Source organism: Jatropha curcas, chromosome 1 (genome assembly GCF_041381405.1).
Source record: "Jatropha curcas cultivar XTBG-Jc1 chromosome 1, XTBG_Jcur_1.0, whole genome shotgun sequence".
NCBI classification, from domain to species: Eukaryota; Viridiplantae; Streptophyta; class Magnoliopsida; order Malpighiales; family Euphorbiaceae; genus Jatropha; species Jatropha curcas.
The window spans coordinates 4,684,830-4,707,503 of record NC_143151.1 but is presented as its reverse complement, the minus strand read 5'-3'; the positions used below and the strand labels follow the sequence as shown (position 1 = coordinate 4,707,503).

The window sequence follows — 22,674 nt, the reverse complement described above, 5'->3', positions numbered from 1 at the left end:
AAAGGTCAGACTGCTATTCTCCCAACTCTCTCACGCAAAAAACGTCTTCATCTCCAATGGAGGTGTTGAAGAATTTTTGTAGAAAATGATGTTTATTGACGAACTGAAATGAGCGGTCGTAGCATGTAGTGCTTCGTTTGCGTGGAATCACAGTCTTAAAGCTTCGTTTTGAGGTAAATACCACATACTCAGACCCACTTCATTTTTTGCTTGAAAAAAAAAATTGAAAATCAATATCATTGAGGATGTTTATGATGATGATTTTTGGTATATTGAAATGCTTAAGCATCGTTATGAGTTGTTTTGTGTGTAATGATAATGTATTGAGGGTTTTTGCAGACGATAATGCCTTTTTTGTAACACATGTGTTAAATTACAATGTAGGAAAACTTGAATTTGATGGCTTTGCCTGAAAGTTGCACCACTGGGGTCATATATGAAGGGGATACAGTGTATTTGTATGATGCACAACCTGACAGAATGAGTTACATTATCCTCTTACAAAACGTATGCAAAGTTCACAAGATAAAAGATGGGAATGTGGATATTACATGTTCTGAAAATTATAGAATAGAGAATGATGCAGACGTTACTCTAATGTTTGAAAGATTCAAGGACACTGATTATATTGAACTGAATTTGGTTAGGAGGCAAGGTGAACCAAGTGTTGTTATGCCAAATGTGTTCCACAGTCAGCTGGCAAATAATATGAGTTTACATAATGAAAATTTGCAGCCTAATAGGGAAGTTCCAGGCAATGGTGTTGGGGAGGCAGAAAGTAATATTAGGTCACAAACTGAGATAAGTGGGGATGTTGGAGATGTGACCATTATTGAGCAAGAAAATGTAGGTGCTGGGATTGAAAATACAGAGGGTACAGGTAGTGGTAAGGGGAAGGGGGCAGAAATGTTGATAGGATCACAGATGTGGGATATTGTGCTGGCTGACAACACTGAGTATTCAGGCTATGTAAACCAGTTAGGCAGGGGAAAAGGGAGGGGGAGAGGGCGATGTAGAGGCAGGGCAAATGTTCATGAGGCCAATGTGAATAGGGACAATAGGAAGGGGAAAAGAGCAATTGCAGTTGGAGCCTCTTACAGCTTTAGAGATAGGGTACAACAACAACAACCATTGGAGTGAGAGGGGGGAGAAACAGAAACTGTTGTTGATAGCCAGTCCACAGATGATGACTATGTCTTTTCTGATACTGAAGATGAGAGTAGTGAATCTGAAACACCTGAGGGAATGGAATCAGATCCAGAAGAGGAAGTTGACTTCAATGATGATGTTGATGATGGTCCCAGTGATGTTGATACTGACAAGGAACAGTCAGCTGAAAGTAGTGACATGGAGGTTGATGCACCAAGAAGGAGAAGACCTAAAAAGAAAACACGAGATCCTTGAAAGAAAATATATGACAATATATTTGAAACACCAGTTGAAGGTGATATTGAATTCAGAGTTGGGCATGCATTCTTAAGTGTTGATAGTTGTAGGGAAGCTTTAAGGGATTATGCTGTTAGGGGAGGGTTCATACTGAGGATGATCAAGAATGATAGTAGAAGAGTGACAGCAAAATGTAAGGGGGAGGGCTGCACATTTAGGTTCCATGCTAGTGTGGCTCCAGACTTAGTGAGTTTTGTAGTAAAAACCCTACAACCTGAGCATACATGCACGAGGTCATTAAACAATTAGAATCCCAATGCAACAACAAAGTGGGTGAAGAAGAAACTGGATTCTCAATTGGCTGCTGATCCAGGAATGAGCTGTGCTTTAATGCAAGCTGAGTTAAAGGCAAAATGGGGCATTGAGACTGAATATTGGCAGCTTCATAGGGCAAGGACAGCTGCTAGAGAGCAAGTTGCAGGTTCACACGTTGAGAGCTATAATAAGTTGCATGAATACATTGCACAAGTTCAAATGTCAAACCCTGGAACTTTTATAAAATTTGAATCAATGCCAAGGAACAACTTGGATGAGCCACTTGTCTTTAGCTCCATTTTCATATGTTTTGAAGTAATGAAAGTGGGATTTTTGGAGGGATGTAGGCCTCTCATTGGATTGGATGGATGCTTCCTGAAGGGCCCTTTTGGAGGATGTTTACTGAGTGCTGTTACACTAGATGGGAATAAGGGGGTGTTCCCACTAGCTTTTGTAATTGTTCAAAATGAATGCACTGCAACATGCACCTTCTTCCTTGACTGTCTTAGACAATGCATTGGACCGGGATGTGATTCAAAGCCATGGACATTCATTTCAGACAGACAAAAGGTAACTTCCTCCAAAGTATTTTATATTTCACTTTCAACTATTTAGCTAATGATGTTGAATTCTTTTTGAACATAGGGATTGCTTGAGGCTGTGAGGACACAGTTTGAAGGTTCAATCCACAGATATTATTGTCAACATTTGTTAATGAACTTCAAGAAGTGCTTTCCAGGGGTGATGTTGAGGAAGGAATTTTGGATGGCAGCTAAGTCTAGCCATAGTTATGCATTTAAGCAGCATATGAAGAATGTTGAGGCTAAGAATGAGGGAAGGGCTATAAAATGGTTACTGGATATTCCTATTTCACATTGAAGTAGACATGCCTTTCATCCAGCAGCTAAAAGCGTTGATGTGACAAATAACATGACAGAGAGTTTCAACAGCTGGCTTGGAAACTTGAGGAACAAACCAATTGTTGAGCTAATAGACTCTATTAGGCAGAAATTTATGGTTATGCTTCATAAAAGGTTTGCAATGGCTACTGCTTAGGAAGGGAGAGTAACTCCAAAATGCAAGAGTGCATTGAACAGATTGATAAAAGAATCTAGACAATGCAAGATACTACCGAGTAACAATAATGAGTTTGAGGTGAGAGAGGGGCCTGTGGCTTTTGCTGTTGACATTGGGAAAAGGACATGCACCTGCAATTATTGGGACATTTCAGGTCTTCCATGTAAACATGCTTGCATTGCACTTGGATACATGAGACTCAATCTTGAAGACTTTTGTCACGAGTATTTCACAGTAGAGAAGTATGAAAAGGCCTATAAAGGAGTCATTCATCCAATTCCAAATTACAACATCCCACCACAACTGACTTTCCATTCCTAAAGCCTCCAAACGTTAAAAGGAAGCCTGGCAGACCAAAAGAAAGGAGAATACTTCAAGAGGAAGAAGCTCATCCAAGCACAGCTAAAAGATCTTGCACAGTTAGGTGTGTGACATGCAAGCAACTAGGCCATAATAAGAGAAAATGCGAGCAAGCCCCACCAGCCATATCTCAGGTCAGATTCACTTTTGCAATCTCAATAATTACTATGATGTTTTATAGTATGTGAATACTTAATACGTACCATTTGTTTTATTAGAGGAACAAACAACTTGTGCAAAGAGGAGGAAAAAATTCATCTGGATCTGCTGCTATTGTGGAAAGAGGTGCTGCTGCTACTATGGGAAGAGGTGTTATTGCAACAACAGGGAGAGGTGTTACTGCAACAAGAGACAGAGGTGCTTCTACTTTGAGAGGGAGAGGTGCTTCTGGTTTGAGAGGGAGAGGAGCTTCTGGTTTGAGAGGGAGAGGACATCCTATGTCTTGAATATATATATTTTGTTCTGTGTTAAATATGTTGCAGATTTGGTTTTTTGGTTCAAGTGTTGAAGATGGTTTTTTGTAGACTAATATGATGCGGATGTTCTTTTGGGTTGTTGAGGTGTTGCAGATGGTATTTTGGGCTTCACATCTTGCAGTATGGATATCCTGCTATGTGCATTTTGTGTGAACAGGTGCTGCTGCTGACAACAGATTGCACAGTTAGGGAGAACAAGGAATCTTTTGATTTTCTAGCAAGCACAGGAACAAATGTGTAACTTTTTTTTTTCCATTGTGTCTGTCTTTTTCTTGACAGCAAACACGCAAGTATGGACCAAGTTTGATTTGAGTAGGGTTTTTGTGATGCACATTATGTAAATATGTTGTTTTTCTCTTTTGTGAATTGGAAACATTTGACTAATGATAATGGCACTATTTGTAACCACTCTTCTGCATGGGAGCCAAGTTTGAATAAATATTTTTGCTTTGCAGTTGCTATACTTAAACAAAAAGTATACATTTTATTGCAGAAAGTATATTACGTTCAAGTCATCTTCAAATTGACTGTGCCCAGCTGAGCTACTAACATTCAACAACTAACCCACCACATTAACACAGCCAACTACAAAAACAACATAAACTACAAAAAACTAACCAAACTACCCTAAATACATAAAAAAAAAATATATATTATTCACAATCCTCTGTTACCCTTGAACAGCAACATTACAAGTAAAGTGAAAAGCATCATGATAGCCATCAAGCATATGAAAATCAACTTCTCCAAGCTGCCAATCTTCGACTCCAAGCACTCCCTTTTTCCTCCAATGGTCACAATCTCACTGTACATTTTCATCATCTCCCTCTTCATGTACAACATCTCTTCCATAAATTCAAACAAGTCAGTAGCGACACTTCTTTGCCTCACTTCGAATTCGCTTCCTTGAGATCGATCTGATGAATCTATAGCTTTACACCAATCAAGAAAAGACCCGCATGCATTTTCAATACAGTAATAATACAATCGATTTTTGTTTTTTTGTGTCTCTGAGATCCTAATGCCTGCTTTTTTCCCACACTTGCAATGCATATTCACATACCTTCCTTCCCATGCTCCATCGGCTGCGCTTGAAGAAGACTTGTAGGCTATTGCTTGTTACCTGTAAATGAAATGGAGATGAGCTTTTTTTTCCCTTTCTTCCTTTCTTTGCGTTTTGTGAGAATGAAATTTGGTCAAACCTCCTTTATTTTCATGCACAGTTCAGTAAGGGCATTCTTCGTCATTATAAAATGTCTGCCTTTGTTTTGAACTGATTTTAATGGAAAAAAACTAACTTTTCGGACGGAAGGACCTTTTAATTAGACGGAGTTAAACCTGAGGGACTAGTTATATATTAACGCAAACCTCGAGATTAGTTAGATAATTATGTAAAACCTGAGGGATTAAATAATAATTTTCCCAAAAATTAATTTAGGCTATAACTACAGAAACGGAAAAAAATTCCGTTGATAACACGCTTGTGGAACCTTCATCAGCTCTTAGCAACGGAAATAATGAAACAAGATTTGTTAATTAATAAAAATAATATGATTAAGGAAACTAATATAATCAATCTATTTACAAATAATTATATAATTTTAATTGATAAATAAAATTAAACTTTTTCTAATTAGAGGGTCTATCTCTTTAAATTATTTCATAATAATACTATTTAGGAGAAAACGCTTGTAAGCTTGTAATTATTCACAATTATTAAATAATTACAGTTAGCATATAAATCCATATTATAAAAACTATTATATTAATTGGTAAATAGATAGAGAGTTAAAGGTTATACTTGACAGCAAGAAGAATACATGATTGCAAACTCAATAATTTCAAATTAGTAAAGGCTTGATGTAAAAATTCTTTATAGTCAAAAACAATTAAAATTAAATATATATATATATATAGTGGTATGATGAGACAAATTCCTAATTAGAATGAGATTAAATTTATAATATTAATATAATAAAAATAATAAATTGAAATCATAATTAGAATAAGATTAATAATGATATTTTTGTTGATTCATAAACTTAGCAGAGACATTTTAGGAATTCAAAGTTCTCCCTCAATTGTACTTTTATATATATTAGTCTTTTTTATGACGTAGTTCTCCCTCATTTGTACTTTTATATATATTAGTATTTTTTATGACGTGCCTTGCATGTTGACTATACTCGTTATTTACTCATTCTTTATACTCGTTTAATTTTTTATTTATATAATATTAAGTATAAATTTTTATTTAGATTGAATCGTTAAAATACATTACACTATATAGATACAATAAATATATTTTTTTGTCATATGTCAACGTGCTGATTCATATAGTTTTTATTATACGCTAATTGCTTTTATTTTCTTTTTTAAAGAAAAATCAAATTGATTTGTAAAAATCATTATATAACTTCTATTATAAGTTTATAATAACTTTACATGTTTTATTAATAACTTTTCATTATAATCTTTTATAGTAAATAAATATACTTTAACAATAGAGTAAAGAATCAATCTAATAAATCAAATTAAATATATATTAATAATAATAAATTTTTATTTTTTTAGCTGATTAAAATCATGAAATCATTTAAAAAATTATTAATAAAATTATATTCTTTAAAAAGAAATAGGATTTGAATTATATAGATACCAGTATAAGTAATAAAATTTGAGATGTTTAAAAATAATAATTTTTTATCTTACTTTTTGGCCAATCAAATTAGAGTGCAATTTGTAACTAAAGAAATTTAATTATATCCTTTTAAAATAAAAATTTGAATCATCTAGATATATTCTTTTCAAATAAATTAAAAAATATATATAAAAATTTTCAAATGCCTCATAATTACATATATTATTTAAAATAATAACATTGAAGCTAAATTATAAACTATAATAATAATAATAAATTATTAAATTATTATTAATAATCTACATAATAATATAATGAAATAGAATATAATTAAACATAATAAGATAATAACAGTAAAAATTTAAATATTTAAAATGCTTAATTATTTGTATATATTTATTTATTAATTAAAGGTAAAAAAACATCCAATCAAATTATAGAAACATTATATATATTTTTAGGTTAAAATTTTTTAATTGGCTAAGACTAAGATTATTTTATAATATCTTAAATTTTACAAAGACAATATCGGTAATTTTTATTATTCCCCGTTATTTTCACTTTTATATAAAGATAGATAAATAGATAGATTATAGATTATAGATAGATGGATGGATAATATTAAAGTTGTTCTTTTTCTTTTCTTATGGTATATAGTTTATAATGGCAGTTTAGTCGGGTTTTTTTGTTTTTCGCTAAATATATAAATATGTCCCTTGACTTCTTAAAAAATCCTATACACCCTAAAATTTCAAGTGAGTGACATATATTTTGTCTTCATGTATATATATTTACCTGCAGCATTGCGCGGGAAAATTTCTCTAGTATTAAAATTAAAACTAAATAAGCTTTATATAAATAAAATAATAAATTGTATTAATTATTTATTTTTATCCATAAATGCACAATGAATCACAAAATTTCTGAAAAATGTCTTTCTTAATGGACAAATCATCAAAATAACTTTTTTTTTTTATTTATTTCTGTCATACAATTTATAATCGAAACTCTTATTATATTCTGCCATCAACCTTATTGATTTGCTGTAATGACACATCATGATATTATGAGCTAAACCCAAATCCAAAATTACCAAGTATTGTTGTTCAAAAATTTTGTTTAACGATTTGTATGTATTTGTGTTAAGTTGAATTTGTTTACTTAATTCTAATTTGCTCTAATCCTTAAGAATATGCTTAATCATATCACATTAATAAATTAGAATTTACGAGCTCGTTGTGCAGACGAAATTTTGAATGTTTTAATATAAATTAATATTTTATTAAATTAAATGATTCAAAATTAATATTAAAAGTCGAAGGCTTAATAATTGTAAAGTGCAATTCTTTTTATCTAATAAATTTTACAACTTAATATATCAACTCTAAATTTTTTTTTTCATTCAAAAAAATTCAGTTTGTAGCATATAAAAACAAATTTATTTTATCATTGTCTGACCAAATAAGCTTAAAGTCTAATAAATTATTAATAAGACAGAACAAACGATCTCTAAATAAATTAAATACAAATTTAACTAATGGTTTGGTAACAAAAACTTGAAAATTTCACAGATTTTTAATAATATTTAATTTTTTTTCTTTCATTTATTATATTTTTTTTCTTTATTTAAATAACTAGTTAATGTTAGTTTTTTATTGTGCAAACTATCGGTATCAGGACCTCATTACCAGGACCGCTTAATCTGGCTCGAGGTTTAATCATGGAATTAATGTTAGTTTCTAACACAATATATTTGATATAATTCATAATATTATTTCTGTCTATTTGGGTTAAATAAATAAAAATAAATGCTATATTTATAGTAAAAAAAAGATTGGTAAAAAAAAAAAAGGGAAAAATGGAACTCACCGTAGCGGAGTGACCGTAAGAAAGTGAAACTGAGAGAGATAACGAGCCAAATCTCAGACCCTTCGCCGTCAATTGACGTCTCTTGTTTCCTCTTCCAGCTCTCAGTCTCAGTCTCTCTCACTGTCAGCTCAGTCTCTGAAACAAACGCCCCAAACATAATCACCACCACCACCACCACCACCACCTTCACAGTACCATTAGCATCGTGACGTCCGTCACAGTCACCACGCACTACCTCCATTGTAAGTCAGTGAACAAATGAGTACTGTTCACGTCGTCTTCTCTTTCTGTGGCGTCTTGACGACGCTTTCTATCTATAAACCTTTCACTAATTTAATCAGCTCTTAAATACATATTTATTTTTTACAATATCAATTTTCTTCCAAAAAAAAAAAAAATAATAAAAAAGTATTCGAAGCTGAAAGTGAAATATTCAGTTCTGCAATTTTGCGATTTTTTCTTCTTTCTTCATTATTTTTAAATTTTTGGTTGATATATGCATACGAGTAAAATCCGATGATCTGAAGTATTTTTTTATTAGTTACCAGGTGTTTATTATTTATTTTTAATTTTTGATGATTTTACTTATTGAAGTGTACAGTCTGTTTGGTTACTAGAAAACGCAAGAAAAAGTAGAGCAATTTAGTACCTGAGTTCGAAAATGTTCTAGTACACTGAACTTGTGTGGTCAGTTTAATCATCAAAATGCCTAAATGCGTATATCATTTGATTCTCTATTTTTATTAGTTTTATCGATTAAACTTAGTTCGCTGACTTTCATTTTTAAGTATTCTTTTTCTAGGTTTTGAACTGGTGAAGTATTAGTTTGATCGTTGCAGATGTTGACTTATCTTTCCCTTCATTAACGTAAATTTTCTAGTTGCGGAGTGGCAAGTGTTTTTGTGTGGTTATGGGTAAGATCTACGATGATTATATATCTTAAGTTCGTTGGCTCTATGTGATCTAGAGGAGTTAGTTTTGAATTTGATCTTTTTCTTTTATTTGGGATTTGATATCTGGGTTTAATGCAATTTGAAAAAAATTACTTATAAATTTTGGTTTTGTTTGCATTGTTCATGCATATTGAAGCAAGTTTCTCAATCCCTTTAAGGCAAAAAATTTTTTTGTGATCTTTGTTTCAGGTGGAAGCTGTGAAAACCATTTCTTGCAATTTCATATAAATAATGGCTAAGGGTTGATCATTATTTATTTCTGTGATTTCAATCTGTGTTAAGAAAATATATAAAATCCAAATGATTACACACGAACAAGATCCGGATGTTGTTCGGTGGGGTCTCCAGTTGTTTGAAAGCAACCCTTATTCAAATTATGTGTATTGTGATGCTGCTATACAAGACGATATTGATTATTATGCTGAGCAGCATTTCAAGGATGGCTATTATGATCCAGCATGTTGCAATGTAGACCATGATGAGCTTATCGCACAAGCTCTTCAAGAAGAATTATCACAACTTTCGGTTGCAGAAGTACCTGAGTCTCCACATGAAGGAGATGAACATTTGCAAGTTTCTTCTTTCCAACCGGACTGGCATAGTCAATCTGTAGAGAATTATGGTTCTGGTAAATTCTAGAATTAAGGCACAAATCTGATTATTTATTTAGTTTGGGGAGTGGCGAGGTTCTATTGCTTTTGCTTCACTCCATTATGCTTATATTATCTGTAACATATAGGGCAAGAGGGTGGTCAGGAAGGGGCAGATGATGTGGAGCCTTCTAGTTCATGCTCTAGTCCTCAAGAAAATTCTTATCCCACAGAAGATTGGTCATACTCACTGGAGTTAGCAGAGGAATATGCTTTTGAAGATGAAGTGGGAAAATGGTTGAATGAAATGGCCCCCATTCCTGTAAGTGCAGCATCAAAGTAAAGCCATTATTGGTCCCTGTCTTATGAATGATTCTCTCATTTTTGCAATGGACTTTTATCCCAATGCTGCCTTCCAATAATTTTGCTAAGTTTAGATTCTAGAAAAAGTAAAGCCACCCAGCTGTCCTAGATTGCGTGATGCTTTCATTATACTTGTTGAAATTATTGGATCCTTGTTTTCTGATCACATGTCATATGAACTCCTTTTCTTTTCAACCTGTACTTCAAGTTGATTGAAAATTCTTGCCTTCTATAATTTTGTTAAAGGTGCTTTATGCTTGTTGGTTTTATGACCTTTTCCTGTGGTCATCTCCCTGCTTTTGATTTGACCATCACTATGTTAAATGTTGATACTTGACCCAATGGTGTATTTTCCAAAGGTTTGATGCCTTTAGTAAATTCAATTTTTGTTCGTCTGGAGCTTCTTTAGAGTTAGTTTCAATCAGTAAATGAATGATTACAGTAAAAACTAACAAATGAATTGCACACTAAGAATTTAGAAATTGCACACACTTCTTGTGAATTGGTCCAATATATGCATGCATTGGCTTCTTAATTATGACATCCAAATGGTGGAATGTAATTTGTTACCTCAATATTTGGCATTGTGCAGCATGTGCCTAGAATTAATGGAGAAATACCCTCTGTTGATGAAGCAACGGTAGATCACCAAAGGCTATTGGACAGGTAGTCTTTGTTGACTTTTGGATGCAGAATTTTGTCTGGAGCTTACTTTCCCTCGTCAATCTTATTTTTTTCCATTTTCATGATCTTCTATCTTGCGATTGCCCTGGTTATTGTTTTTTGGTTAATTGGTAAGATATATAGTGAGGACACCTTCCCCTTTACCTATGGGAGTTACATGATTGTTGAAATGCTTTTTCCTCGTCAGATTGCAGGTATATGATTTAGTTGAGCGTAAAGTTCAAGGAGATGGTAATTGTCAGGTTAGCCTTTCACCTTAGAGCATATATATGGATTCCATATTCTTGTAGCATTAAATAAGGGTGTACCTAGTACATGATGCTCCCAGCTTTGTCAGGGTTGGGGGTCCGGGAGAGGTTGTCTATGATATGCAACCTTGATGCTGCTTTTGCTGAAGAGTCTGCTTAAAGAAGCATTAGTCAGTAGTTGAGAAAAATACCTAGTGAAGATGTTTGAGATCTGTTGACTTTTTCTCTGTCCACATGGCTGTGATTTTTAAAATTATTTTCATTATCGTTTCTTAAAATGGGCCACTAATACTGTATGAGATTAGGCTTTTCTCCATAAAAAAGGGTAACCAGTGCTCAAAGCACTCCACATATGTGGGCTTTGGGGAGAGGTGATGTGTGCAACCATCCCCCTACTTTTGCAGAGAAGGCGTTTCCATGGTTAGGTTTCTCTCCAGTTCTGCATATTGCTGGTTTACCAAATACTTGCTTGATGGCTTCTTCCTCAAAACTAACAATTTGTCCTTTTTTTTTTCATCCTATCCCAATTTTCTTTCTCAAGTGATCAGTTCACTACCAATATATCAACTTCCTCTAGTCATCCTTTCAATATTTGTTTTGGTATGATGTATAAATCCAGTGCTGTAATTGTATTGGAAACAAAGTGTGATGTTCTTGTATAATTGTAAATCAAGACTGCATGGTCCCGAGAGGCAAACTTGGATTTAGGTTAATCTGGATATAGTCTTGTCCCCTGTAACTATGCACCCTTGGTTGGCGTCATCATACTTTTGTTATATCACCCAATGATATCCCATTCTAACTGGCTGTACTATAAATATATTACTATCTGTAATGTGTTTTGCTGCTAGACTTGCATATATGTGTGTGGCCGAACCCGTAACATCAAACCAGATTCTATTGGAAATATGAATATAAAATCATACATTTATCAAATAATTATCAGGCTTGGAAACAGTTAAATTGCATCTTTACTAGTTCTGTGATGCTGCTCGGCGATTTATATTTTAGCTTGGAGTAAGTGTTATTTAGTAATTTACTGTCACAAGACTAGGAAGAGAAATTATTAGCAGCAGATACTTGCAACTATTTTTGTTAGACATGATATACTTTTTAGTTGGCATCTCTATTAATTTATTTTTGCACATGGTATATGATCTTACAATGATCTAGTCTACCTGGTTATGTCACCTGAATAGCTACTCTTTTATTGTGCTATTTTTCTGGCATGGTATCATATCATGTACTCCCTCCGTCCCAAAAAGATCCATCTTTCTTTTTTTGGTTTGTCCAAAATATAATGCACTTTCCTTTTTTGCGTTATAATTAATCCTTAAATTGTCTATTATGCTCTTATTAAATTTTATCTTTTTTTCAATAATCCTCATTAATTCTTACTTATTATTCTAATATAATAATTGCTCATGTGTTATTTAAGATGGTTAATAGGAAAGCTATATGAATAAAATTGTCCTTTAACTATAATACTTGCTACTTTCTTAATTTATGTGAAAATAGAAAGTGGACTATCTTTTGGGGAAGGAGGGAGTACATTGTATGGTATCTTTGTTTCTTTTACTTGATTGGCTGGAAAGATCTATAGAATGTTAGATTGGGAAAAATATTCATGGTTGTTGATTTTGAATGGAAGACTTTTATATGAATTTATTTGAATTGATTAGAATGACGAAATAGAAGTAAATTCATAATGTACATTGGAAAAAAACAATAATATGATGGTGGATGTGAAATATGTGTAAAAGGATTTCATTTGAAATCCAAACCAAAAAACTTATCATTCGCATTCATTAATTTTATTTCGATTCATGAATCTAATCAACTAAAGGATGTATGGAACTCCATTCAAAGAGTTTGAGCAAAAATCTTTATCCATCCTAAAACAACATATTTCTAATAATTTGTAACTGGATACCATTTGCATGCAGCTTATTTCACAGATAATGTCATATGTCATGAGACATTTAAACTTGTTTATGCCTTATTTGTTGCTTTCACTTGTGAAATTACGAATCCAGATTATGCTTTAAATAAATGGTCTCTTTTTCTGTTACACTTTATATGGTCCTGAATTACTGTGGCTGTAAATCAAATTATAAATTCGTCACTTGAAAAGTTTACTGATGCTTTGATGTTTATTTGTGTGGATGTACTGATGATATATTTCTGTTTCCTTGAGATGCTAGTCTAGAAGGTAAATGCTATCAATTCATGCTAAGTGCTGTTATGAAACTATTGAGACCAAAAAATGTTCCATGAGAGCATGTATTTTTGACATAATGTCTTGCTAATATTTTAATGATGTTTACAGTTTCGTGCTTTGTCAGATCAATTTTATCTGACTCCTGAACACCATGAATTTGTGAGACAAGAAGTTGTAAATCAGGTTAGCGATTCTTATTACCTCAAAAGCAACTGCTTGTTTGATTAAATTTACCAATGTAACTGTTGTGGACTTCTTATGTTGTTATGGATCATCAGCTTAAATCTTATCCTGAGACGTATGAGGGTTATGTTCCCATGGCCTATGGAGACTATTTGGAGAAGATGTCCAAGTATTATTCTTCTCCTTTTTGTTGACTTGATCATTTTCTTTGGATGAAATTTGACCTTGCTTTTACCATAATTTGGATGAAAATAGGAGTGGTGAATGGGGTGATCATGTCACTTTACAGGCTGCTGCAGATTCGGTATGTTTTTAGAGGTCCATGCATGAGACTCTTCCCTTTCCTGTGATTATAAATTGTTATATGGTGTCATTCTTTAGTTGTTCTTACAGGTTCCATAGCTTGCAACATATTACTTCTCTAATGTCAGAATTCCAGTTGCTGAAATTGTTTGCCACTTTTCTTTACTCTTCTACTGGGCCTTTTACATTACTAATAGACAAAAGTTTAAGTCATTGGCATTGGAGCCTCAGACATCACGTGCAATCTTGAATTTTGGAGGCATGCTCTGATTCGGCGACCTTCCCATTTTTCACATTACTGTCAATTGCTAGTGAAGAATATAATGCACATAAAAAAGTAGCTAAAGTTGTTTAAATCAATGTTTCTGAACATTTCTGCTTAAAGTATGAGCAGCATGCGTTGGTAAAATGCGATGTGGGTATCATCCATTGGATGGGAGCACCTGATTAAAACTCTGAATTAGTGTTGCAAAGAATGTTTTGCAATGGAATAATAGTATAATTTTAAATGATGATGTTTAACATCCGATATTGTATTACCTCTCTTTATTAATTAAGAATGGCTACATAAACACCACCATGTATTTTGCCTCTTAACAAATATATATAGTTTGTATTTCTGTTCCCTTTTCAAAAAAAAATTTACTATGAAATTAGTGGTCAGAGATACAGTCATCATAGGTGAAGAATATTACAAAAATATTTTCACAAGTGTGTTGCAATCAAATTTTAGAACCTCTGAAGGTTCTCCAGTGCTTAGACCTCCATAAAAGACTTGCATGCTTGATTATGGCCATTTCTCTTCCTAATTTTTCTAGCAATTTATTGCAGTATGGGGTCAAAATAATTGTCATAACATCTTTCAAGGATACTTGCTATATTGAGATTCTTCCAAATGTTCAACAATCAAAAAGAGGTACATTCTATCTTAATAAGGTTTATCTGGAAAGAATTTCTGGAGTGAATCTTTCTGTACTGTTACAAATAATTCTGAAGCAACTATAGTTTCAGGCATTCTGATAACATCATGTTTTATTTTCTATCATCCTTCAAGCATCAGTGCTTTTGAATTCCTAGAACATGTGTGCACGTAAGAACCCTTCTCATGGTATGTCAACTGATAAAAGTACGCAAATTTGGAAAAAGCTGGTAGTAGCAACTGTGGTTATGCTTTTTGCAGTGATAGGACTTTTTAGGATATATTCATAATATAAAATGCTAAAGTAGAAAACACATAATTTTGATTGATGTTCTTGCATATTGATTATGCTCTTATTTGCCTCCTAAAGAATTGAGCTACTTCTTTGACTTGTAAAAAAGTCTGCAAGTATATAGGCCAGCTTGTCTCTTGAAGATTTGATGTATGGTAAAGTTCTGTTTTAGCTCAAAACTGAAAGGTCAATAAAGAAATTCTTTTAATTGGCATGCTGCTCTAGTTTGAGTCGTCTTTTCCCTCGTCTTGAGCTAGATTTGCAGAAAAAGTTGGTCTCTTGTCTACTTCTTATGGTTGTTAGTTGTCACAAGGCATGCAAGTTTAATATTGTCCCTTTGTCACTGGCAAAGCTAAAAAATGTTGCTTCCTTGAAAGTCAGATGCAAAAGAATATCAAAATGACATCTCTCTTAGTTCCTATGCCAGCTTCCTTTAGAAAATTATGATGAATTTTATTGATTTATCTTCTGTGCAGTAATTCTTTTGAGCTTCTGGGCGGAGGTGCACTACAACTCAATATTTCCACAAGGAGGTAAGATTTTCTTCTACAATCAAATGTTCACCGCTCTTTTTTTTTTTTCATGGAGAGGTTCAGGATGGTACAGTTTGCACCGGTTCAACTTCTCATAGCATTACTACTATAAAATGTCTTTGTTGTTCTATATTCTCACAAAGGTTTAGGGTTAAGCCACAATTCAACTACTTGAATTTGATGAAACTTGATTTCATGGGGCCAAATCTATGATTTTTTTTTTCTTGATTAGCATTATGATTTTCTAGTTGGATATGGTTTGTTGCTTTGAATTTTCTTAAATGTGATTTTCTCAACAAAACTATTTTTGAGTCATGGTATGCTGTCAATAATCCAGATTGGCCAGTATGTGAGACCAAGAAAAAGAAAAAATGGCGGATGTTTCGGAACAAGCATTTGGACTCACTAGATGAATACCAATGACTGTAACAACAAAGTTTAGTTCATTATTGGCTTTTGGAAGTAGCAGCAACTTTCCCATTCCTATTTTCTGCCAGATTTAACAGCAGATTCAGGAACACATTGATGCAGCTCTAATCCACATTATTTCTAGATCAAAATTATATGTTGTTAAATGTTAAACTTTCCTTTTCCTTTCGACTGTTACTGATGTTGATACACTCTTTTCTTGCTCTCCTTTCTGAATGTTCTTATATTGCGCATGCTAGTTTTTGCGGTCGCATGCTTGCTGGAAGCATATCTATATTTACTGAAGAAATTAGTTGATTCCCAATGGGAAATTTCTTCAGAATTTTGTAATTTTCCTCGGTTGTGTTTATTAAATGTTGATTGTACAGATAGATTGCAGGATCCCTTTAATTTTGTTGATTGTGATTTGGAATAGAAAAAATATTTTAGGGAACCTTTTAGATTTCATTCTAAGAACTAGAAATTTTAAGACAATAAAAAATTTTAAGAAACAATAATGAAATGAATGGATCCTTACTTGTGATCTAATTTATTGAGTTTTTTTTTTTTTTTTTTTTTTTTTGGTAAAAAATTTCGATCAAATATATTAATCGAAAAAATTTGTCTATTTAGGTACTTAATTAATAAAAAATAATACAATTACGACACCAAAATTAAAATTAAAAACTAACGAAATTCAGACACCAATATAATTATCCCTAAATAATTGAAATTATATTTGACCAATCACTCTATGTTGTACCTAGTATACATTTTCCACGTTGTTAACACTCCTATTGCAATACTTGTCCCGATCGAATTTTTCTCAAATACATTTGTAATAATTTGATTTTGAAAATTATACTATTAGACCTTCAAATATAATTCCATTACTCTATAAAATCTATTTGTTAGTTTCTGTTCAGTGACTATGAATTTCTAAAATACTTTAAAAATAATTACTAACTATTCATCCTATTTTATAAAAGTCTCAATAAATCAATAATAAACAATATTTAGAATCTCTCAGGATATATATGGAAAAAAATAATTGCGGTTAAACTAATTTAACTAACTATTCTAAACTGTATGAAAAAAGAAAAATTGAAATTATATATTTCAGACGGAAGGAGTATATATTATTGTACAATAGAGTAGAAAATTCAATCTCATAATAAATTTGATTGAAAGACAAGCAATTAAAGAAGGTTGATCGATATAACTGATACATCATTTATTAAACTTTCTTCTTCAAATGCCACATAAAGCCTTAAAAAAAAAGTATTTATTAGTTAAAGAAGGTATAACAACTAACCCACAATTGCAAGCTACGCCAAAGCAAAACCAAGAAAGTCCCACTAACTGAGTTGCTACTCTTTCTACATTTTTCAGATAGTTACTCAAGACTTACCTCAACTAACCTCAGTACCCTTGAAAGCTCCTTCTCATCTCCTCTCTTCCTGTTTCAAATCCCTAAAAAGCATAGCCATTAATGTACATTTTTTTTCTTGCTCAAATCAAATTTCAAGAACAACCCAATTCTTTTCTTTCGTTGTAAGCCAAATTTGAGTTTTTTTTTTTTTTCTTTTAAAAAAAGACCATCACCAACGCTAATTGTTGCTCATTATTGTTTCTTTTGTTCTTTTAATGCCTGCTTGAAGGCGTAAGAGGTTGGAGATACAGTAGGATTTAGCTATATACAAGTGTTATTATATTTGTTCATGGCTAGTTATAAGGGCGACTCACCTGCCAATCTTAATGTGCCTCTGGATATTGTAAGCAGTTCGTTTTCTGTTTTATAGCTTTCTTCTTTTTCCTGTTCTCTCTTTTGACCGTAAAATATGGGATTTTTTGCAAGTACAGAGAAGAAAGAGGATCAGTGAGCAGCAAAAGAGAGAGGCACTTGAAAGAGAGGTATGAATTTGCAATACTGTTTGATTGTTTTCCAGAAATTGTACGTAGAAATAAATGAGAATCATACCATCCAACTACTAGCCAATCAGTGGTTATAGAGATTCAAATTCTGTAACATTCTTTTTTTCCTTTTTTTTTTTTCAATTTCAGATATAACAAAAAAAAAAAAAATAGATAACCAGGTGAAGCCAATCATTTACATTAAGGGAAGCAAATAATTAAAAGATATTCATAAAATTAGCAAAGGTCTAGGTTTTAATTCCCAAGAACTGTAATAAATTTTAGTTTTATTTTGTGAAAACAGAAGAGTAGACGTGGCCAAACTAGAAAGAGAAGGATGAAATATATTATATAGGAAATTTCTTGTCTATCATGACACGTACTTTTATATATCAAGCTAATTAAATATATTTATATATATATTAAAAAATATATCTATTTTGTTTTTTTTATCAGAATTGTCATCGATTAAACTAAAACATTATTTATAATTGATTGTGAGCTATATAATTTATTATAACATTCTTTTTTCAAATTTTTAGGGCCCATTGCCACGCAGACAACCATGCCTAAGTTACAACAGATTATCTCACATAATGCACGACTTAAATTTTTTTTTTTTTAATATATATTTTTAGTTGTCAATTAGTTTTATTTTTACGTGTAAAGAAAATTTTTGTATGAACTGATTGAACTAGGGTTAATTAACAGGTTAACAATAGGGAATTTAACGATTTCAATTCTGTAGCTTTTTTTTTTTTTTTTTTTTTTTTTGTTAGAAAAACTCACTCTATAGCTAAAAATAGTTTATATTTCTAACATATTTCATGCCCTATATATAAATATATAAAAATAGGTATCCGCCCTTCAGAAAATGTTGAAACAAGAAGAGAAGGTCCATGAAATTTTGGAGCATTTGCAAAATAAGAGTAACCATAACTCTGGGATCTCTATCCCTAACTTCCTTCCTCCCAAGGTATTATCTTTCTCCTCTTCCTCATTTTATTCATGTGCAAAAAGCACAAAATTGTTGAAAATAAAACCTTTTAAATTTTAACATTTTTTTATAAAAAAAAAGAGGAAAAAAAATATGAGTATATTGTTTTTTTTTTTTTTACTTATAATTTCCGTCTAAATTTTTGTTTTAAATATGATATATCTTATAAGTTATAACTGAGTGAATGAATATATTAGAATCACCTATACATATTGATTTGTACTAGTTCCACAACCTATTTAATTATAAGTTCTACGTTCTTTTTTATTATTATTTTCGAATGTAACTCAGTATAAATTTCGATTTGAAAAAGAAAAAAAAACTATATATATGTTCAAAGACTGTTGTTACTGAAAAATTTGTGTTTATATATACAGGCAAAGGAGCTTTTAGCAGAATTAGCCATGGTTGAAAGTGAAATAATTCGATTAGAATCCCAAATCAGCCAACTTCAATTAGGGTTAAAACGTGAACAAGAAATTACTAAAGAGACAAAACCACAACAATGGCAGCAAGCTGGAAGTAATTATATAAGCAACTTTCAAAGTCATTTATGGATGCCTAGCCCTTTACATAGCGGTGGTGTTGGTGTTCATCAAGAGAAAATGGCATTTGAGACCAAGGCATTGCATTTCATAAGTAAAGCAATTAAAGGTGATTATAATCTTAATGACTTCACTTTCAATGAGAAGATGGGAAGCTCAAGAATATTTCCTGACCAGAAAGAAAATAATTTCTACGAGGAATCCAAATTTCAAGATAGAGTGCCAAGAAAAAGTGGATTGCTCAAGTCTCCTTCTCCTTTGCGAGACCCTCGACATCCATCACCTAAGGTACGCCTCAAATTTTTCCTATTAATTTTGACTCGGAATTTTGTTGGATTATCTTTGTGATCCCTTAAATTTTGAGGAGTTCAATTATAATCCTGTATTTTCATATTTCAATATTAATTATGTCTATCGCCAAAATGAAATAATTTTATTGGAATTTAATCATTATCTTGCACTTTCACATTTTATTTTGGTCGAGAGACATATTTATTATTAAAATATGAAACTTCAAGGTTATAATAGGTCTCCTACAAAATTCAGAGCGCTACAAAAAAAATCGCCGGTCAAATTTAAGCATTATATTATTATTTACACTTCCATTTTCATTTATCTTTATGGTAAACCATTTAGTGATTCTAAATTATTATATATATTTTTGGTTTCTTGGGCTTTAGCAAAGGGAGCGACATGTGGAATTCTCATTGGACCACTTACCAAAATCACTATCTAATGCAATTCTATCAGAAGAGAGCAGCAACATTCAGCAATGTCAGCCCAACAAACTATCAGAAAACATAATCAAGTGTTTGAACTTCATATATATTAGGTTGCTAAGAACATCAAGAGCTATGGAGTTAGAAAAGTCAGGCCCAATTTCTAGATCTTTGCAGAATTCTTTAATTTCAAGAAGTTTCAGGACAGACACCACCTCGAACTCCAAGACAAACCTTTTATTACAAAAGGAATCAAGACAACAAGACCCATATGGCATTTTCAATGTGGAAGAGTCAATTCCAAGAGATATTGGTCCTTACAAGAACTTGGTTATTTTCACATCAAGCTCCATGGACCCAAAATGCATTTCAAGTTCCAGTTCTATTCCTTTGCTAAGAAGGTTAAGGTATCTTTCAAAAATTGCACACTTAACACATATTAATTGAATGCGCCAAGTCCGAGCATGAATCTGTCAGGTTTGAAACTCAGCTCGAAACTCAACGAGCCTAAAAATTTTTGGCTCGACTTGAGGCTTGAGTATCCTAAAATAAATATTATATATAAGTATATAAAAGATTGGTAAGGCTCTATGAGTACTTGAGCTGAACATCATTTAATAATTATAAGGAAATATCCAATAATTTCACAGCTAATTTAATTTCAGTGACATAATTAAAGCACTAACAAAAGATTTTTGTGGAGTGCAGGGTCTTAATGGACAATCTGCAGACTGTGGACTTGAGATTCTTGACATACCAACAGAAACTAGCTTTCTGGATCAACATGTACAATGCTTGTATCATGCATGTATATTTTGAAAATTTTATTCTTATTTTTCTTTTGTTATATGCCATAGAGATAATATTGGCTAATCCTGATGTGCTACTTATAATCTCACATATATTGTAACATATTTCAGGGATTTCTCCAATATGGAGTGCCTTCTTCTACAGAAAAACTGTTGACATTAATGAACAAGGTGCATCTCAAACTTTTGAAAAAATGGACGATCTTAAAAATGCTAAGGAGAAATTTCAACAATTACAATATTTTAACCTATATATATATATATATGAATTGCTTTATTTCAGGCAACTCTAGATATTGGTGGAAACACAATAAATGCTCAGGCAATAGAGCAATACATTCTGAGGAAGCCAACATCTTCCAACAAGGTGATTTAATAATTATTAATTACCTGTTAATGTTGTAAACTACTACAAGCATGTATTTTTATTCAACTGACACCATTAACTTACTGTATAGATTCAAACAAAGAATGAAAAAGATGATAAAGAAGCCACTGTTCGCAAACTTTATGGACTCGAATCTATGGATCCTAATCTCACCTTCGCTCTTTGCTGCGGAACCCGTTCTTCTCCTGCTGTAAGTTTTCTATTTTTTTTTTGTCAGCAATCAAATCAGTTCTATTAGAAATTAACAACAACAAGGGAAAAAACTTACCAAAACCGAGTGAAACTAAACCCAAAGTCAGCACAAGTTTCAATGAAAATCCTGGCAGAAGTTTCAATGAAAATCCTCTGAGAAGTTTCAATGATTAATTCTCAGGAAAAGTTAATGGATTTGAATTGTGCAGGTGAGAGTATACACAGCAGATGGTATTATAGCTGAACTGGAGAAATCCAAATTAGAGTATTTACAAGCTGCAATAATGGTGACAAGTACAAAAAGAATTGCATTTCCAGAACTTTTGCTTAACAACATGTTTGATTTTGCCATAGACACAAACTCATTAGTAGAATGGGTTTGCCACCAATTGCCAACTTCTGGGTCTTTGAGGAAGTCAATAGTGGATTGTTTCAGAAGCCATAACAGCACCAGTGGTAAAATTACGGCCATTTCTGTTGAGAAGATACCTTATGACTTTGAGTTTCAGTATCTTTTGGCTATATAGACTTTTCCTGACCTAATTAATTCATTTCTAAAGTTATTTCTTTTTTCATATTGAATAAGGAGAGGGAAACGAGAAAAGAATCATATTGTTTCAACTAATAAATTTTCTCCAACATTTTAACTCTTTTTCCTGTATTCTTTTTCCAAATTTCTATGTCTATTTCAATGTAAATATATTTTGTGAGTGACTATAAAGGAATTGTTATTTTTGTTGAATCCTCTCATTAATTTGCAGCCACTCAATTATATTTCATTAAAAAAATTATTCAATTAAAAAACAACCATTGCTATTTTTTATTATTTGTCTCCAAAGACGAGCGGAAATTAATAAGGTTTGTAGACTGTTAAAATAGACACGGATCTAGATATCTCGTGCAAGTATAAAAAGAAAAACTACAATCATTAGTATTTTTTATTATTTATCTCACGATCCATGACCAAAATTGAAAATTTCTATTAAAATCAATCCAAAATTCAATTTTAGATAAATTGTATATCACCTAAAAGTTTAATGTGCAAATTTAACGTTATTCCAAATTTTCAAACTAAATATTCATTGTTAAGATTTCCTTTAAAAATTAAAATAAAAAAATTCAGAAAGTAAATAATTACCAAAGATGCAATTATGAAACCCCGAGGCTTGAGGATTATAGATTCTCTTCTCCTCGAGTTGGAGAATTGCTAGATGCTGATATGGGGAATGTTATTTGTCCTCCTGGGGGCTGAGTCTTTTAGGTTAAAGTCTCTCATTTCTAATAAAAAA

General features: G+C 32.1%; 3 protein-coding genes across 4 annotated transcripts; all 3 read left to right on the top strand.

The window, feature by feature from the left end:
* The first annotated feature begins 1,245 nt into the window (after positions 1 to 1,245).
* Positions 1,246 to 3,099, top strand: LOC149498854 (uncharacterized). Its single transcript, XM_089718629.1, has 5 exons — positions 1,246 to 1,339; positions 1,439 to 1,632; positions 1,696 to 2,271; positions 2,347 to 2,541; positions 2,758 to 3,099. Exons 1-5 carry the CDS (start codon positions 1,246 to 1,248, stop codon positions 3,097 to 3,099), a joined length of 1,401 nt encoding a protein of 466 aa, XP_089574755.1.
* Positions 3,100 to 8,175: 5,076 nt separating this feature from the next.
* LOC105628058 (OVARIAN TUMOR DOMAIN-containing deubiquitinating enzyme 12) lies at positions 8,176 to 16,213 on the top strand. Its single transcript, XM_012209374.4, has 11 exons — positions 8,176 to 8,366; positions 9,267 to 9,705; positions 9,817 to 9,989; positions 10,623 to 10,696; positions 10,902 to 10,956; positions 13,292 to 13,366; positions 13,462 to 13,535; positions 13,622 to 13,670; positions 14,501 to 14,585; positions 15,357 to 15,413; positions 15,751 to 16,213. Exons 2-11 carry the CDS (start codon positions 9,378 to 9,380, stop codon positions 15,834 to 15,836), a joined length of 1,056 nt encoding a protein of 351 aa, XP_012064764.1. The 5' UTR covers positions 8,176 to 8,366; positions 9,267 to 9,377; the 3' UTR covers positions 15,837 to 16,213.
* A 1,054-nt stretch (positions 16,214 to 17,267) lies between these two features.
* Positions 17,268 to 22,127, top strand: LOC105628059 (electron transporter, putative (Protein of unknown function, DUF547)). Of its 2 annotated transcripts, XM_089725984.1 has the most exons (11): positions 17,268 to 17,375; positions 17,483 to 17,596; positions 17,685 to 17,735; positions 18,592 to 18,711; positions 19,110 to 19,565; positions 19,958 to 20,403; positions 20,705 to 20,804; positions 20,917 to 20,976; positions 21,089 to 21,172; positions 21,264 to 21,383; positions 21,595 to 22,127. In XM_089725984.1, exons 2-11 carry the CDS (start codon positions 17,543 to 17,545, stop codon positions 21,910 to 21,912), a joined length of 1,809 nt encoding a protein of 602 aa, XP_089582110.1. In that variant the 5' UTR covers positions 17,268 to 17,375; positions 17,483 to 17,542; the 3' UTR covers positions 21,913 to 22,127. The 2 variants fall into 2 exon arrangements, with proteins under 2 accessions (XP_089582110.1, XP_020532512.1); XM_020676853.3 differs by having other exon boundaries at positions 17,275 to 17,596; positions 19,958 to 20,397.
* Positions 22,128 to 22,674: the final 547 nt, after the last annotated feature.

Excerpts from the sequence above, each read along its gene's own strand:
- LOC149498854 (XM_089718629.1), top strand. The coding sequence starts at position 1,246 with ATGGAATCAGATCCAGAAGAGGAAGTTGACTTCAATGATGATGTTGAT. Across the intron at positions 1,340-1,438 it reads CAAGGAACAGTCAGCTGAAA|TTGAAGGTGATATTGAATTC; the intron begins GTAGTGACATGG and ends TTGAAACACCAG. Across the intron at positions 1,633-1,695 it reads CTAGTGTGGCTCCAGACTTA|AATCCCAATGCAACAACAAA; the intron begins GTGAGTTTTGTA and ends TTAAACAATTAG.
- LOC105628059 (XM_089725984.1), top strand. The coding sequence starts at position 17,543 with ATGGCTAGTTATAAGGGCGACTCACCTGCCAATCTTAATGTGCCTCTG. Across the intron at positions 20,404-20,704 it reads CCTTTGCTAAGAAGGTTAAG|GGTCTTAATGGACAATCTGC; the intron begins GTATCTTTCAAA and ends TGTGGAGTGCAG. Across the intron at positions 21,384-21,594 it reads GAACCCGTTCTTCTCCTGCT|GTGAGAGTATACACAGCAGA; the intron begins GTAAGTTTTCTA and ends TGAATTGTGCAG.
- LOC105628058 (XM_012209374.4), top strand. The coding sequence starts at position 9,378 with ATGATTACACACGAACAAGATCCGGATGTTGTTCGGTGGGGTCTCCAG. Across the intron at positions 9,990-10,622 it reads ATGAAATGGCCCCCATTCCT|CATGTGCCTAGAATTAATGG; the intron begins GTAAGTGCAGCA and ends GGCATTGTGCAG. Across the intron at positions 13,367-13,461 it reads GACAAGAAGTTGTAAATCAG|CTTAAATCTTATCCTGAGAC; the intron begins GTTAGCGATTCT and ends ATGGATCATCAG.